The sequence below is a fragment of the Eleginops maclovinus genome, chromosome 20 (assembly GCF_036324505.1).
Source record: "Eleginops maclovinus isolate JMC-PN-2008 ecotype Puerto Natales chromosome 20, JC_Emac_rtc_rv5, whole genome shotgun sequence".
NCBI lineage: Eukaryota > Metazoa > Chordata > Actinopteri > Perciformes > Eleginopidae > Eleginops > Eleginops maclovinus.
Window position 1 is genome coordinate 20,458,634 of NC_086368.1, and position 18,329 is coordinate 20,476,962.

An 18,329-nucleotide genomic window follows, 5' to 3' on the forward strand; every position below is an offset into this window, starting at 1 on the left:
ATATGTCAAATGAAGGGCAATGTAATACTTGGTGGTTCCCAAACTGAATTTCAGCCCATTATTTACAATTTGAGAGAAAGATACTTTGGATTATTTTGAATTTGAATGACATGTTTTGTTAATTATTTCCAAAATGACCGGTTACACAACAAATATGAGAATAACTGCGGCTTGGTAGCAGTAAAGCCAATGCACTGCAGCAATCTGTAATGTAGTTAGCTGCAGCTGTTGAAAGGTCAGTATGTCTGATGTGTCAAATTAAATGGAAAATTCAACCCAAAAATAAATGGGTTTACTACTTACCTGTAGCTGTAATTATAATTATGGCCACGATCAGATCTGCCTTCTGATTTTAAGGTCACAATCAGATTTTCAATTCAATGTTAAAAACATTTGGCACACATAAGAGCATGTTACGACATCATTTATTCATTATTTTGTGTCACAAACAAAAGTCCCTGAATTCAAGACAAATGGCGTTTTTAAACTCTTTGTGGAGTTGGTTTTGTACTCTTTGTGGAGTTGGTTTTGTGTCCTTTTTCTATAAAATACTTTGTACTGTAATATTCTTTCAATCTAAAAATGGTAGAAAACCCTGTTCTGTCTTGCGCTTTTGGATAACTGCATCGTCGATTGCACGCTCACACTCACACACTCAATCAAACCTCACACACTTGCAATCTGAAGCCAGTATGAAAAAATTAGCAACAACATTTAAATGGGTCATTTAAATCCCCTCTGTCTTTCTCTTTCACACACAAACAAACAAACAGCCAGTCAACAGAAACAGAGTCTAAAGAGGAAATAAATCCAGTGAGTAAACCCCGGATCTAAGGACATTTGGATCAAAGCTGTGTCTTTACATTAAAGGTAAGTTGAAGTAACTGTGGGGTGCTGGTACACGACGTCGGGTTGAGTTTGTGTTGTAGCAATAAATTCAATTTGAACTCCTAATGTTGTTTCTGAGTTGGACGAACATAAAAACAGATGTTCTAGACATGAGAAAATCCACCCTATGGAATAGACAAACATCTCAAATACAATCACTTAACAGGACTAGGACAGGAACATTATGAACAGAGCAGAACATGTGTGTTTGTGTAAGTGTCCATCAAAAATGTCTACCATGGGTCAACCATGGTACGTTTCTGTGCAGTTGAAGTGGTATCCGTACAGCACTCTATGTCTCTGAAGAAGAGTCTGTTGTGTGCTCTGACCCTCAAACAGGGCCTGCACTGTCTTTGTCTTTGTCACACATCCAACCTGAGTCTGTGTGTACACAGTGCTCATGCTTAGGGTCAACAAACATCTTCCTCCATTGAGTGTCAGGTGGTTCATTGTGCCGATTTCTGTTCAGTTTTAAATACAAACTTAACCCCTACAAGGGCCTATGAACACTACAAAGAGAGAGGTATCATTTTTATGGTCCGTTAAAGGCAGTCACATTAGGCTTGCTGAGAGGAAAGCTCCTTTATCTCCTCCGGTCCTTAGAAATTGTTCCTGTCTCTAAAGCCTTAACAATACATGGTAAACATCAAACTAAAGCATAGGGGTCGACTCCTCTGGTTCGGGAGGCGCATGGTGGGAGTTTTTTAAGGTTTCTGGCAGAGCTGGTTGGTACTTTTTAGGGGTTCCCTCAAGAGTCCAGTACAGGTACGATTGAGTCCTGCTGTGGGATCTCCAGAGAGGATGGGCTCTCATTGGCAGTAGGAGGAGGGGACACTTTGACCCCTTGTCCCGCGTTGCAACTCACACAACCCTATAAGACGCAAAGATTCATAAAACATGTGTTGAGCAGAAAGTGTAATATGTTGCTGATGAGTGTGTGTGAGTGGAGGCCCCTACCTGTGTGTCTATCTCCTGTGGGATAATGTGCTGTTGGATACAGGGATGGACTTCTGCCAGCTCCAGTCTCTGCTCCGAGCTGAACCATGGCTGCAGGGGCTGAAGCACCCTCAGCTTCTCCCTGTCCTCCGCCAACACCTCATTTTGATCCCTGGACGAGAGAAAAGACGAGATCCAAGGCAAAGACGGCGAGGTTAGGTCACATCTGGGATTGGTAGTGCACTCACGGCAACATACTGTCTGTATGCAACAAATACGGGTACTGATTTAAATATGTTCTATTTTATGTTCATTTATACCTATTTCTACTAATTGGTAAGCACTTTGTGACGTGTTTCTTATATGAAAGATGATATACAAATATTTGCTTTTGTTTTTATTACTGTATTAATCTTAGAAGATAATACATTTAAAAAATTTGATGTGAGAAGGTGGAATTGCATAAAAGGATTAAACTGTTACACAATCAAGTCAGCAGAGGGCACCTGTCGACTAAATTTCAGCATCGTCTTAAGCAGCTACCCTGACTACTGTAAGTACAGCCCATTACTACTAGTCATGTTAAAACCAGGTTTGAGAGACTAAGCTATGATGCTAATGGTAAGCTCGAGGTCATGTTTTGTTCATCATGGAAATGCTAATGTACCTGCTGTGGATCTGGTACGTCATCATGACCCGCTCAGGTGTGTGCTGGATCATTCCCCACAGAGAGTTCTCCGCCCGACTGTCAAAGCTGCACTGCTGCTCTGCCGGTGCCTCCTGGCTCTTACAGGCTTTTCGGGATGTGTCCGATGAATCGTTGCTGGCAAAGTATTTGCTACTGTTGCTGCTGCCTGTAAAACAAGGAATAATCTGCCTCAATCAGATCCTGAGCACTGACTAGCATTATCACTGACTAGCATTATCATCAAGTGTATTAAGATGTACAATTGATTGATTTAAAAAAAAAAAGTTTTGTGTTTTCCCTCTCACCAGTTTGTGAGGTGGAGGTTCCATTGGAGCCAGATCCAGATCCCAGGGAGCCTCTGGACTCTCCAGACCCAGAGGCGTTGGAGCCGGTCCCAGACCTGGCATCCTCCTGCATCAGCAGGTCGAGCAGCTCACTGGATGTTAACTGGGCATCATGGTTCCCTGACCCACTGGGGTTATCACCCTGATCAATGCAAAGGTTGAACCGTCAGAACTAAGCAAAGTATATCTTAGAAAACAATGGGAGAGATATGTTCTTTTTATCATCTTATACTGGGTATGCATGACAGACTGACCTGGTTGGCATCCTGTTGGCAGAGGCTTTCTGCATGGTTGAGCCCGGTACTGCTCTGCCCTTCATTCGGCTTTGGCAGCTCCTCCTGCAGCAAGTTCAGCTGCAGTGGAGAACTGGAGCGAGAACTGGAGAATAAAGCTTGAGGCCCAGCCACCTCCTCCTCCTCCCCGACAGAGGAGCTGGCTCTGGGTGACAAAAGCAGAGGGCTGAGGCTGGTCTGAGTGAGGGGACCTGGCTGGGCCTGGAACGGGGGCTGAGGGAGCGGGATGTTACCAAGAGCAAAGCCTGCCATGGTGATGGGTGCATGAGGCAGCAAAGTAGAAGTGGACAGGGGGTACCCTGGAGTGAATGGTGGGTAACTGGGCAAGATGACAGCCATGACCGGAGTAATGTACGGGTTGACGCCCAGTGCTGGAGCCATGGGCTGCATGTTGGGAAAGTTGGGAATATTGTGCAGGTTATGGAAATGATCCATCTGGAATGGTTGACTGCCCGGCAGGCTCTGAGCAGCCTGCATGATGTTGAAGCAGAGCTGGGTTTGGTCCGGAGGCTGCAGCACCATGGGGGTTCCTCCAGACAGCTGCTGTAGTCTGGTAATTTGCCCCGGACCAGGCTGGGTAATCATGGGGAAATATTGCGCCTGGAGAGGGGATGTTTGGCTGTAGAGTGCCCCTATCTTGGGCTGGGAGGACTCTGAATAGGGCCAGGAGGAGTTTGGGACCCGACGAGGAGGGCCAGCTAGGGAAGCGTAGCTGTCTGAGGATCCCTGGGGTTTGTGGTGCTTGTGTCTGGGCTTCCCCCTCCGAGGGCGGTTCATCCCTCCAGCGCTCAATGGAGGTGGGTAGTCTCCTGAGTTGAGAAGGATGCAAAATAAGTTTTATTGTAGATGCTGAGGTTAGTTTAAAAAACAATATTTAGAAGATCCACACGTGTTACAGGACATTTATAAGTTAATGCTTACCTGGCTGGTGGGAGTGAGCCATGGAGCCGTTGTCCAGCTGAAGATAGGAGCTGTAGGGGCTCTGCAGGATACGATGATGAAATCGATCCACATACTCTTGCTCCTGCTTCTGGGTGTGAGCTGACAGCACCTCCTTGGTGAGACCTATTAACATTGGTTCCTCTGTGGCGGGGCTCGAGGCGGGCCGGACAGAGGTCGGAGCAGCATCAGCTGGCTCACTGCCCATTGGGGTGTCCTCCAGTGCTGTAGCCTCTGAGAGGAGAACAATTAGGACATTCAAGATGGTTTATGTGTCCTTTTTGTCCCTTTTTAAAGAATACCTAAAGAGAATGACGGTAAAACATAAATTCAGTATGTAGTACCTGATTCAGGCTGTGGCACATGGACGATGGTGCTGCTGTACGAACAATGGCTGGTGACAGAGACTACACTCATGGCCTTAGTAGACATTGTGATGTCTGTCAGAGGTGTTCCAACAACTGCAGCTGATGTCGGAGTGCCTGAGGCCGCACTGTCCAAAACCACTGAAGAGTGAGGGGAAACAAGTATAACAGTTGATGTTGTTTCTGAAAAAAATATTACCAAAATGATTAACGAGTAGTAAACTGTGTGGTGTATGTCGTGTGTTTCTACCATCCGAGCGGGCCCGAGCGGTGTCGGTGGCTTCAGCAGGCTTGTTGTCTTCTGAGGTAGAGGATGAGGAAGAGAAGGAATGAGAGTCACTCTTCCTCTTGAGGGCTGGGCCTGTACAGCTCTCCAAATATCTGGAACACACAATGGCACACAATTAACTGGGTACTATGATATGATTCATAATATTAGTGTAATGTAAAGAAATGGCTTTTTGAGGACCAACAATGTCAACACTGATGCTATTTGTATTCACTTTGAATCTAACTGTACTTATGCTGTTTTCTTCTACTTATGTTATTTAGCTGTATGGAAACTGGCCTTGAGGCAAGATTTGGTATATTAACATTTGTTTGGATGTTGAATAAAGAAAGTTCCTTTAGTTTGTTATAAACTCAAAGGATCCTTGGCATTATGATGCTGCTACCACATACCTGATGATATTGTCCACACAGTTTATCTGCTGATAGGAGGGAATGTATGTTTGCTTCCTGCTTTGCTCGTGATCCCCAACCTCAGGGCTGGAAACAGCAGGGGGCAGACGTGCTGCAGGCATAAAGAATCATTTTTGGCAATATTACTATACTTCAACCTGTTACAACATTAAATGTATGTTTTGGTTTTGTCATTAGAGCTGCATTACCTGTGGCTCGTTTCCCAAGAAGAGCATTTTTGTGATTGTAACCCAGATAAGCGTGCTGGCGCCAACTCTTGACTCGTTTTACATCAGCACAGATCTGGTGCAAAGTCACCTGCAAAAATACAGACAATGTATCATCGTGAGTATCCACGGCAGCAGCATTTCCCCTGGCTTCCCGGTGAGTGATGTCGTTGCGATGTCTCACCGGTTCCCGGCGCGAGTCCTCCCACAGGTTCCCATTGCTGTCACTTGAAGAAGCTATGCTGATGTAGTGCTCGTGAGAGCCGTTACTCCCCAGACTGCCGTAACCACTGGAACCATTGTTGTGGACCGGCTGCGGAGAAGAGACACAAAGAAGTGAAGGTACCAGAAAAAGTCAAACAGCAAGAAGAGTTGCATGTGTCTGATAGAGAGTTACTTGTGCTCACTTTGTGCTAAATGCTAATGAACTGGAAGTAGAGAAATCACATGAAAGTATTTTTTTTTGGTACATGTTACAATGGCTGTACATCTACAGAAATCCATATGGTCTAGGATTGCAACTGGCTTTGTCTATCAATTAATATATCATGTATATATTTTAGCAATAAAATCTCTTAAAAAAGGCCAAAAATGGGCATCAAATAATGATACTTGAGAAAATGTACCTGCAGGAATAGTTTATAGATCTTTGCTTGTAGATCTTTAATCTCCTCATGGTTGACGGGGACATCCTCTTTAGTAGGAGCAGCAAACACATCCTCATTCAGCGGACTCCTGGTAAAGAAAGACAATAAAGTTCACTCAAATTTGACATGATTTATTTCAATTTAATGCTGCTCTGAGCAACACAAGTGCTGTTCCAGCATTTTGCTGTAGCAGCACTTGCAGGTCAGGACATTTAAATAACAAAACCTCCTCCTGAGCACAGAGAAAGCATGAACACTGAAAAACATAACACTTCAAGGTGTTGCATTTGAAATGGGAGGTACCATAATTAATTATATAGCCCTACACATATTGTTCGTTCTTGTCATGTTCTGTTTCAAAACCAAATTGTATAACAGTGGGAAAAAATGGCCATGTTGTTTTGTTTTTCTGTATAAAACCAAGAAAGACAAACTGAAGAACAAACAACAACAATCACAAAAGCAGAAGACAGGTTTCCCTGGCTTTTGTTTTTCTGCAATGGCCATAATGTTTCTCTTTCTCTCTTCTTCACAGACCCATGCATTTTAAAAGCCTTCTTACTGTAGTCGGAAAATATAAGTAAGAAATCACACACGGATTAAAGCAGACCAATTAACCAGGGTTGAGGTTGAATGTACAATCTATAGGTGCTATAAAGATGAATTCAATTACCCAGGCTGTTATTCAGTCGTTTTTCAGTCACTGCCTGTTGATGTACCTTCCAAACAATTCAATGATCGGAATAGAATGATTTCAACTTTTTATGGAAAAGCAGAAACCAAGAATTAGATTTCACACATCACAACTGCCCCAGAACAAAGGTGGAATTTATTTATTCTGCTTTGAAAAATATTACAGAGCAGCAGAGCAGGGCTTTCTGATTTTTTGATGTGAAGCAAAATGGAAGGACTCATTTACATATTTCTTGGGAATGTCCTAACATTTTTTAAATTGGTAAACGTTGCATGAATCAAAGCCATGAATCATATCCTCATAAGGGACCCACAGACCTTAATGAAGCATATAGATTTGATCCTCCCCCTAACAAAATGGTTTAATGCTGTGCTGTTTGTACTTACGTCCTGACTTTGTGCCGTCCAATGATGAATGCCACCTTGCGGCTCCAAGGGTTGATAAAGCTGGACCAGCTGGTATCCAAGGTGATGTGGTCTCCGTTCTGACAGCGCAGGCGGACTGGATAGTGCTCGAACGGAGACTGGCCGGCATACTTCAACACTACACATAAAAGAGAAAATGGAAGAGGAAAAAAAAGTCAAGACAGGATGAAGATGTAGCAGAATGCATCATTGACCGTTCAATATAAACAACACTTTGTGAAACCTGAGGTGGATCAGATATAGGGGGAACAATTATTAAGTTAATCTACCAATAACTTTTATGTTCAAAGTCAAAATCCACAAAACACGAGGTATATTTTTCCTCCTTACCTTTCCGGTGCATGGACAGCATGAGGGGTCTGTCGTCCGGGTGAATGCAAGTCAATAACGATGTACCAATCAGATCCTGGGGAAGGTATCCAAGCAACGGCACAGCCCTGTGGATTATAATCATCAAATTAACTTCAACACTCTCAGACATTATAAACTCTGATTGTGATTGTGTTTACCAACCTGTCATCCACCTCCAGGAACACACAGCCGGGGGAGTGTGTGGTGGTGAAGATGCGCTTGTCCATGGGGATCCGGGGTGCTGCACGAGGGAATAAGAGCAATGTCAGAGAAATGGAGAAATGTCAAAGGAAGTAGATAAGAAACTTGTTTACTATTCATTGGGAAAGGCTGTTAGATGTGTGCAGTTCTTGATGTGCATAATTGTACCCTCGTATCCAGAGATGATGCGTTCAGCCAGTGCCAGGCAGCACAGCTCCTCCTCCTCCACACCGCTTCCTGTTCCCTGCACCGTCAGCAGGTAGGGTGTTACCCGAAATGGGTTGTAACGCATCTCACCCTCACGGTCTTTACCACCCCTAAAACATGTAAATACATTGTAATTCTTGCTGTGATTAATGATGTAAACAATGAGCCACTTTACTCAACTTATATAAAACACTGTATTGACATAACAATTGTTTAAAACCGGAGTTCATTTAAATGGATGCAGACGAAAGCCATATCTATGTTATTCTTCAACAAAGTAAATCTGTATGCAGAGTTGTTCTATCTGCAACTGTATGAGGTCCAGTGGGGTAGGAAGGATGCAGGAAAAGCTTTCAAAAAGTGTCTTTTGATGATGTTCTGAAAGGATGGAAATATTGACCTGATTCTGCAGAAGAAGGACTTGACCTGGGCACAGTCGAACAGAACTCCTGCTGCAGAGACAAAGAACAGAGTAAAGTTAGTTATCGTCCAAGTCCTTTTATTTACTAATACGGTAGTATATATATATATATATATATATATTAAATTCATGCCATATTTATATATATATATATATTCACATATTTGAACAAACGATTTAAAATTAAGGTTATCACAGACATCAATATGGCATGAATTTAAATATATCCTGGAATAAGAAGTCTTTAGAATATACTAACATGTATCTGTTTTGTTAATATTTATAAATGTATTTAATTATTACAAGTGCTGTATCCAATATTCTTCACCTTTTTCTTATTTGTTTTATAAAATATAACAAAATATTATCCTTAAAGATTTTAGAAATGCAATAAAACCATAAATGGAAAAATCACATAAAAAAAGAAAAACATAAATAAAAGCAAATTACAACTTACTACAACTATTGTTCAAACACACCTGTATGCGAGTTGCTCCAGGGCGGCAGATATGGCTGAGCGGTGTGTGAGTAGAAGACGTTGACATCCCGGTGGAAGAGCAGCTCCACAAACTTGGCCGACAAGAGGAACTTCCTCTTGCAGCAGAGGATGCTGGCAGCCTGCTCTGACGCATACAGCACGCTGCCGCTCGACAGGGAGAAGACCACCACAAAGGAGTCCTACACACACACAGATGTACGCACGCACTAGGGCTGAACGATCTATCGTTTTGGACCGAAAATCGCGATCTCAGACAACACGATTTTGGGATCGTCAAAGCTGCGGTTTTTGCTTGGTGCATATTAATAATTATGCAGTCCTCGTGCTGCGTTCTCTAGCTTGCAGAACTAGATAGCTAGCTTACAATTTGTCGTCTAATAAATAAAGTTGATGAACTCAAGCGAGGCAAGAAGTGTTGGTTTTTCTTCCGTTTACTTTGTTCACCAAGCAAGTATTTATACAGGACATTCGTTTTTGTAAAACTGAAAACAAACAGAAACAAAGGATACATAAATTTCACGAAGATAATAGCATGATACCACGAGAGCTAGCATAGCTAAGTGACATTATCATAGAGCATGTAGAAACTAATATTCATCGTATATTCCTAATTATTTACATGGCATTGAATGTACTAACAAATGATAGACACTTACAGACTAATAATGTCCAAAGCTCACGCGTGAAAAGGTAGCTCTTCGAGGAGGAATTTCGGCAGTGGCTGAATCCGTGTGCTCTTCTAACTGAGGTCAACTCGTCAATGAAAAAGAAACTAAACCTGTGTGACTTTGTAAATAATACTGTCCACTAGGTGGCAGTATTTCCCCACATATAAAACCCAAAGCTACCAAAAGCTTATGGAGGGCAGAACAATAATAATAATTTCGTCAATAATTTCACATGAATGCCCAAGGCTCTGTGTCAGCTACTGATCAGAAAGCTGCAGGCTGCGCGTGACCAGATCACGTGTTCGCCACCCAAGTCAGTGTGTAGCTCGTCATTCAATTTCAAGCATGGCTGAAGCAGGAGCAGAAGCGGAGCCGACGAAATTAATAGCAAAGAAAAACAGCACGTCGGTCATTTGGCAGTATTTTGGATTTGAGGCCAGTGATGAACACCAGAAACAGGTGTTGTGCCAAACATGTCGTGTAAAAGTGGCTACATCGGGTGGCAATACCACCAATTTACATCGCCACTTGAGAATTCACCACCTGAACTTGTATGATGAGTGCATGGCGAAAAAGAACTGTGAAACATCAAGCAGCAGCGATACTTCGGCAAAACAGCCAACAATAACATCATTGTTCGCCAGTGTGACGCCTTATGAAAGAACTAGCCGAAGACACAAGGAGATTACCACTGCCCGACTTACATATCGAAGGACATGGTGTCTGTAAACACCGTGACCAAAGACGCATTTAAACGTTTGCTACGCACAATGGATAAGAGGTATGTTCTGCCCTCCCGCACATACTTCAATCAAGTTGCCATCCCACAGCTCTACGCAGAATGTAATGCCAAAGTTGTAAATGAGCTGGAAAACACGGAGTTTTATGCGTCAACTACTGATCTGTGGTCAAGCAGAACGACCGAGCCCTACATGAGTTTGACCGTGCATTTCGTCAACGCCAACTTCGAGTTGTGTAGCCGCTGCCTGCAGACAGCATACTTCCCCACTGACCATACCGGGGAGAATATTGCCATGGGGCTGAAGGAGTGCTTGGCCAACTGGGGTCTAAAAGAAGAGGCCCAGACGTGCATAACAACAGACAACGCTTCAAATATGGTCAAAGCAATGGGACTTAACCAATGGACCAGACTGCAGTGCTTTGGACACAGGCTGCATCTTGCAATTGGTAAGTACAAGAATGTGTGTTTGTGCGAGTGTGTATGTTTACAAGGTTACTACAAGTGTGAGAGTTCGTATTATCTGGGGACGAAGCGCCGGGAAGTTTGTTGTCAAGCTGTCGTTAGCTGACCAACTGTTAGCGCAATGCTACTTTAACATACTGTTTATCCTAGGGAGAAAAATGAACCCTTTCATCGGTAAGCTTTGTGTGTGTGTGTGTGTGTGTGTGTGTGTGTGTGTGTGTGTGTGTGTGTGTGTGTGTGTGTGTGTGTGTGTGTGTGCACGTTTTAAGGATTAGGGATTAGTGAGGCCATGTAATGTGTGTATCGGTGCGAGGGGGAAACGTGTTTTTGGTACAATAAACGGCTAACGTGTTTTAGTAGTAGCACATGTCAGGCTGGTGCAACATCAGCTGATGCCACTATACGGATTAAATGATTTTTTGGTTTTTAGTGGAATATCTAAGAAGCATATTAATTGCTTGTGCATTAATTACCAATTACAAATTAATTTATGGGCAATAACTTCCTGTGGTAGTACCACCTGAAGTCTGCTGCTAAAAAAACGTCATTGAACTAAATACAAATGACAACAGATGTAATCAATGGTATGATATGAATACTGTGTTATGAGCTATCCTTATGGCTTTTCATACTGTATCATGTAATGTTCCCCTTCGCAAATGCTGTAAAGTGGACCAGAACCCAATATGGGCCCCACACAGGGACTATGGCCAAGAGCTGTGCGGATCTTCACTCACCATGAAAGAGAAAGCTGGAAGGAAAAAAAGACAGAAAGGATTGAAACCTACATCATCATGCACGTTCAATGATACCTTTCGTGAACGATGGGGTCATTGGGCGAAAAATTAAGTATGCAGATTGTATGTCAAGCAAAGTCACAACGGTTAGTTTCCTTCTTGACATTCCAGGTAGACGCATGAGGGGTCCTGTCCCACTGGTGAAGAAGTCAAAGATGTACCAATCAGATCCTGGATATAACAATGCCACCTGTGATTTATCTCATTAACTTCAACAACCTCCTTATATTGATGTGATTGTTACCAAGCTGTCATCACCTGACAAGCCAGTTGTGGGGGACCTCCATGGTCCTGCAAGGGATAAGAGCAATCGTTGAGAAATGCAGGAATAGAATACTGTACTCAAGGAGAAGTCGATCAGATGAGTCAGTTCTTGATGGAAATTGTACAGCGATCCAGATGATCTTCAGAGTGCTTGGACAGTCCTCTCCTCCCACTCTTCCGATTCTGAACGAAGTAGGTGTACAATGGGTGAAGCATTCCCACTTACACTCATAAGACATGAATGAATTGTAATTGCATGGAAATGATGTAAAAATGAGCCTTTCTCCTTATATACATTTGTTTGACATAACAATTGTTTTGTGGTTATTTATGATGCAGAGAACCATATCTACTGCATTTTCAACATAGAACTAGATGCCTGTTGGGTTCTATCGCAACTGTATAGCCAAAAGGATGAAAGTCTTTCAAATGTTGTTTGGATGTTCTGAAATAAACTATTGACCTGATTGCAGAAGAGACGACCTCACATCGCATCCTGCTCAACAAAGCGAAAGTGTTATCGTAGTCCTTTTTCAAGACTAAATCTGTAAGTATAATTTTTATTGATAGGAATTAAGGTCATTTAAATCTTATTTATTAATTATATTTATTATTTACAACATTTAAAATTAGTTTCACAGACATCTATGCATTTTATTTGGAAGTAAGCAAGTTTCTGAATACTACATACTGTTTTGAATATTTTAATGTTATGTATTGATTACAAGTCTGTATCCTTTCACCTTTTGCATTATTTGTTTAAAGTATAACTTCTTTTTTTATGCTAACCTTGTGTATCACAAAAGCTAGGAAACTTGTTCAATTACAAATACAAAACTCGGGTTGCACAGGCGAATTGGCTGATCTTGTAAGAAACTTGACATCGGCAAGCATCCAAAACTTACACGCACACAAGCAAATCAAGTCGCACACACACAGGCAGTAAACCCACATACACTCACACACACGCTCAGGTGTGAGGCAAATAAACATGTGCAGGTATACAGATGCAAGTGTAAGGGCGTTTTCACAGCTACAGATGTTTGCTTTGGTTCAAATCAGTTGATTACTTTGTTAACTTAGACTGGTTTCCCCTTGGTTTTGTTTCTTTACACACATACAACGCTTATGGTGATTCCAGAGTCAGATTACTGTGTTCAAACATGCCCTAACAAATAGCAGCACAAGGGAAATCAAACGAAAGTCAGATTTAAAAAGTAACAGCTGTGAAAACATCCTAGTTGTGTAGCATTAGAGTTCATACCATGTTTTTAAGGGTGTGTTCAGATGTGACTCTCTCCAACTCTTCCAGGGTGCAAACAGTGACATCACTCCTCTTATCCTGGCCATGTCCCATCAGCAGTTTGTAGTATTCACTGTTGGCTGCAGAGGAAAAACACAACAACACATTCTGCTTTGAAACAACACCAAATTAGGTCAATCATTGTTGAAGAAAATACTATTTTTGAAGGAAATAAATGACACATAGTTAGCGTTATCAAGGTTTCCACTTTACCTTGCACCTGTTTGACACAGTTGAGTGCGTAATGCAGGGTCTCCACAGTGCTGGCTCTGCTGCGACTGCGTTTATCTGTTGGTATCCTTTTCTTCATCTCAGCCACTGTAACCATTACCTCTCTCTGAGACTGCCCTCTGTCGTCTGTGATCTCACTGCAGCACACACCATCAGAGTTTATAGAGGCAAACAGATGTGTTTTAGCAAATGATAATTGTGGCTGATTTCAGGGAGTTTATTCTTGACAATAGATCAGAAATGGCCTTAAACCATTTAGAGCTTTTCAAGCTAACGGTAGTATTTAGAATCAAGTGAATGGTAAAATTACCACCTAAACTGCTGTTTGTAAATATTCATCACAGTTTACAGAGACACATCAATACATGCTGTCACATAATGGCTTTTCTGACCTCTTCTAAACAAATGGTAAGTATTCTGGCTTTTTTACAACCTGTTTGAATATCTTACTGGTCATATGTTTCACAATTGTAAATTTCTCCGCTGTGGGACGCTCAAAAGATTTATAATTTTTGATTATTTGTAGTTTTAACTATAACTTCGTGACAACATGTTATAATAGATAAAACAGCCGGAGAAACAAAAATAAAACCCAAGTTAGAATAAACTGTTAGTAAAAGGTGTCAGGAAGCACATCCATAATTACAGACACTGGTGGTCGTTAGGAGCATTTTAGAACTTGCTCTCAGATTAATGAAGGGACATGGCATCGACTTGGCACAATATGGTTTGATGTGAATATAGGTTAGTAAGTAGGAGCTCAGGTAATCAGGCTAATACCTCTTTGTTGAAACAGAGGTTGATCCGGTCACACTACTAGGGCTGTGATTGGCCGAGGAAGAGAGGTCATGCGATCCGCTGGTCATCTCCTCATCTTCCTGCCCATCATTTCCACCTGGATCTCCCCTCTCCTCCCCCCTGAGGCGCTTTATCCTATCCCATTCGCCCTGATGCCCTGTCAGCCCCCGCGCCTCCTCTCCACCTCCTCCTGTGGATGATGGTAATGCAGGCTCCTCCCCATCTGGACCGCTGTCACCTCCAGCCATCTCCACGCTTCGGTCACACATCAATAGTTATTTGTCCAATAAAAGTCCTCAGTAGGGGTCTTCACATGTTCAACAGGGATGGGTTCCATCTGTTGACAAAAGGGATAATATAATCAGTGCTACACGTTGGATGTGGGGAGCTGCCTTAAGCATTTCGAGATAAAGGTAATAAAGAGAGATCATAAGAAACCTCTTTCACCCTTTCACTTTTTTTCCCAAGAAAAACAAATGTGTTGTGAACACACTGAATACTCTAATCCTCCTGGAAACTGGAAGTCGTATGAGGCACAGCTATCACGCAGAGGTATCATTAATATTACCCAATATTTAACACCAATGTATGGGGGTGCAAAAACTCCAAGTGTAAAAAAACATCTCACTGTCTCACTGCTTTTTGACTCATTCCTATCATATTCACAAACATGGCCGCATTTCATCCATAAATAACCCAAACACCAGGTACAACTGTTGTCTTTACACACCACAATATAAGACATTTTAAGAAAGACATCTTTCATCCAAATTAAATTACATTTCCTCAAACCCAACGCAGAAGCACAGATGTGACACGTCGTATTACACTGTAAATATAGAGTGACCGATTAAACATGGGTTTGAATTCAGACAGTTTTCATATTTCCAAATTCTTATATTTCATAATGTACTTTTTGGAAATCCAACTCAACACAAGGAAAAAATACTTCTCTGGTTAACTGCCTTTTACAACTTCTAAGCTATCCTAATCTTATTTATAAAAAATAAACAAAACAAAACAAAATAAACTGCAATATACCGTAGGTGAGAAACAGACATTGGAGGGAGTCATACTGTGAGATAAAACCAGGAGGCAGTGACAATATCCTGCGTCAACAAGCAGGTTGTCACTGCAAGATTACATAACCAGCTTGCTCAATTTGGAGCGTATAAGCCATCCTTGAGAAACTGTGTGTGTGTACGACGTACAGACGCAAACCCCTAATCACGGTGATGTATGAATACAGATTTGGCCTTGCCTTAGTTTTACAGCGTACACACTGACCTGATACGGCCACGGTCGTGAGCTGAGGCCATTGTAATATGTACTTTTTTTTATTTTGCAGAGAGCAAAAGTGTGAGTTAAATTCTTCTTCTCTCCCAATCTCAAAACTGTTGATTAGAACATACATACAAAAATTACATTTATTTATGTTTATTTCACTTTTAATGATGTGTATACATCAGTAATGCTTTCTCATAAAAGCGTAGTATTCATAATTCAAGCCAAATGGGAATTTGAAACAGCTTCTTCTACATTGAAACACCAGGTCAAAGTACAGCTATGTACTGTTTCTCTTCGTCTCTCCCTCCACGCCTGTTTCAGTGCTGCACTCTTGTTTATTTGTTGAAAAAAACAAAAAAGGAGAACATCTTACACAGAGATAGGTATTAAGCAGATACAGAAAATATGTACACAAATACATACAGGTATAAACACTGATTTGGATGTCCTCAAGTCAACTATCTGTCTCCAAAATGTTTCTAAAATGTTTGTTTGATCGCTCAGTATGTTCTCTCTGGTTCTGTCAAATGAAAGTGGAAATGGATGAAACAACATAGATGAATAAAAAACAATTAAGGCACTCATCTTGTTATTTCAAAGAGCCCCTCAGACACACTCAGATCTCCTGATTAAAACCTTGTCTCGTGGAATTAAACCCAGCTGAACCAAACTTGCAATCAGGGTGCAGAATTTACTTCTCTGTCCACTGACCAAATGTCTAGTGAATGTTCAAATTTTACCAGCCACTCAAACCAGATCATTGCGTTTTTGGTGAGCATGCATATCTACCAGCATATGGCTGTTGCTATTTTTGTGCCCTGCTTGCATGTATGCACAAACAACAAATATTCAATTCCTGCAAAATTGGTATAAAAGCTTGGTAGGTTATACATCTCCAGGGCATCAACATTTGGTTATTAAATCACAATAATGATATTTATAGACTGGCAAATGTGGTCTTTCTTAACCTTTATGTCAATATTTATATAAAACGCACACATGCTGCACTGTATGTATTTTTGATAGCATCGTTTTAATATTTGGAATGTAATTTTCTATCCTGTATTTATGTTCTTTGCATGCATGTTTATTTCCTCTTAATAGGTTTATTGTATGCTCCAAACCTACTTGGCAATAAATGTTGTTGAAAATCTTCTTAAAAACACAATACATAGGAAGATTAGGTGTAAACACTTGCTGCCTAAATCCTGACAACAAGTTCTATCCTGAGTTAGGGTTCAAGGGATCTCAAGTAATATACTAAGTGCTCCTTAATACAGGTCACATCAACAGACAAGATTATCAGTACAATTAAGGAAAGGCACAAATACAAAAGACATGAAAGAGGATTTAGAGTCAACATGGCGTACCTGTTTTGGTTGTTTACATCAACTAGAAAAATGAAAAGCTGATCTAGCGTGAACCTCAGCCCACTGCCTGTTTCCACTCACAACAAACCTGACACTAATTTCTCAGTTCACAACCCCCTATCTGTGAACCCAGTTACCTCAAGAAACCCAGTGACCACCACTGACGTGACAGCATATACACCTTAAGACTTAAAACAGCCACTACTCCACAGAAAAGTAAAATACAACCACCACTATGACATTTATAACATGACAATATTAGGCACAGTGTCATGCACATGGCCAGTTACAAATGGCATTCAGTAAGAAGTCTTAATAAACATATACAATTGTACATTTTTTATCCTAGCTCTACAAAGACTGTAAGTGGGCTTCCAATTGTAATGTCATCTGCTTTACATGACAACTGCACTAGTTATTCATGCGATGAGAGTATCAAAGCAACATAGGCAACTATTTGTAAGTAATTAGTTATGCACCCTGACATGCAACAAACACTTAATCAGCTCTGCACTCTTTATATAGCAATGCACACTGAGAATAACGTACAGTCAGTCATATTTTGCTCTTAGGAAGCTAAAACTACATATTACACACACGATCATAGTGAGACTAAATAATGCAAGACAACGATTTCATTTGTTTACATCCACTTTTCTCTCTCCGTGGGCGAAGTGAACTAGCCTAGTGTCTAGTCAACAAGCTAACAACACACTATGATGAAATATTTACCTTAACGACTGCACGCGTATCTCCGCTTCAATATCCCACAAACCTAAATTATATCAGATACATTGTGTTTATTTGATTAAGCTTTCCCAGTCACATACGTTAGCTAAATCGTCACTTGCTCCGTGGTGCTTGACACATTTGTGCAACGTGAAAACCACACCAATTAACCCCGCCTACTTTACGGTGATTGGACAGCCGATTAAAGCTTGTGTCCTGCGATTGGACAGAGAACGGGGTAGTGGGCGTGGCTAACACAGCGGGCTGTGAAATCCAGCTCTCGGTAGTCGGTTCACGTGGACCTCAACGTTACACAACTCAGGGTACACAAATCCCGCTGCAGGCTGCATCTACCGGTCTATCACTGAATGAATGAATCGAGCTTGCTATTTGGCCGATCTTGATGCCTCTGTGACCAGATGTTGACTTTGATTTCTTCAACCACTTAATTGGTTGTCAGACAAATACAACTTTGTTTTTGTTCTATCAAATGTCAAGAATCACAAGGAGATGGGCATTATTAATTGTGTTAAGTTTAAATGATCATTAGGCTACTTTTTGTGCATGTGCTGGTGAACCATGGCTTGTATTAGTTTGTTTATCCTTTGGTTTTGGAGAATTGATCACACAAAACATTATTTAAAAAGTGGTCAGATATTGTAATGGACATTTTACAGTTTTCTTTCTAAACCAAGTGTGTCATCATTATTTGCAGTCCTAAATTGGGTTTGTTACTTTAAAAAGGTCTTAATCTTTAAAAGCGCTTGACATGTTTTCCTCAGGTCCACATGAGGATCAATTCAACTGTACTGATTGCAGGCATTCTGCTTTTTTGAGAACTATTAAGTAAATAATTAAGTGCAAAAATATTA

General features: G+C 41.3%; 1 protein-coding gene across 1 annotated transcript; it reads right to left on the bottom strand.

Moving 5' to 3' along the window:
- Nucleotides 1-409: 409 nt before the first annotated feature.
- Nucleotides 410-17,618, bottom strand: per3 (period circadian clock 3). Its single transcript, XM_063911662.1, has 22 exons — nt 17,461-17,618; nt 14,054-14,408; nt 13,256-13,410; nt 13,004-13,122; nt 8,787-8,985; nt 8,287-8,338; nt 7,848-7,996; nt 7,641-7,719; nt 7,458-7,564; nt 7,089-7,245; nt 5,988-6,096; nt 5,546-5,674; nt 5,344-5,452; nt 5,135-5,246; nt 4,704-4,834; nt 4,433-4,594; nt 4,071-4,322; nt 3,111-3,958; nt 2,818-2,998; nt 2,492-2,678; nt 1,846-1,996; nt 410-1,759 (listed from the first exon to the last, which is right to left on the bottom strand). The coding sequence occupies exons 2-22, from the start codon at nt 14,338-14,340 to the stop codon at nt 1,637-1,639; spliced, it is 3,798 nt and encodes a 1,265-aa protein (XP_063767732.1). The 5' UTR covers nt 14,341-14,408; nt 17,461-17,618; the 3' UTR covers nt 410-1,636.
- Between the last annotated feature and the right edge of the window lie 711 nt (nt 17,619-18,329).

Coding starts and splice junctions, on each gene's coding strand:
- per3 (XM_063911662.1), bottom strand. CDS start 14,340: ATGTGTGACCGAAGCGTGGAGATGGCTGGAGGTGACAGCGGTCCAGAT. Junction 13,123..13,255: donor CTGTGTCAAACAGGTGCAAG/GTAAAGTGGAAA, acceptor TTTCCTCTGCAG/CCAACAGTGAATACTACAAA. Junction 7,720..7,847: donor CATCATCTCTGGATACGAGG/GTACAATTATGC, acceptor TCCCTCGTGCAG/CACCCCGGATCCCCATGGAC.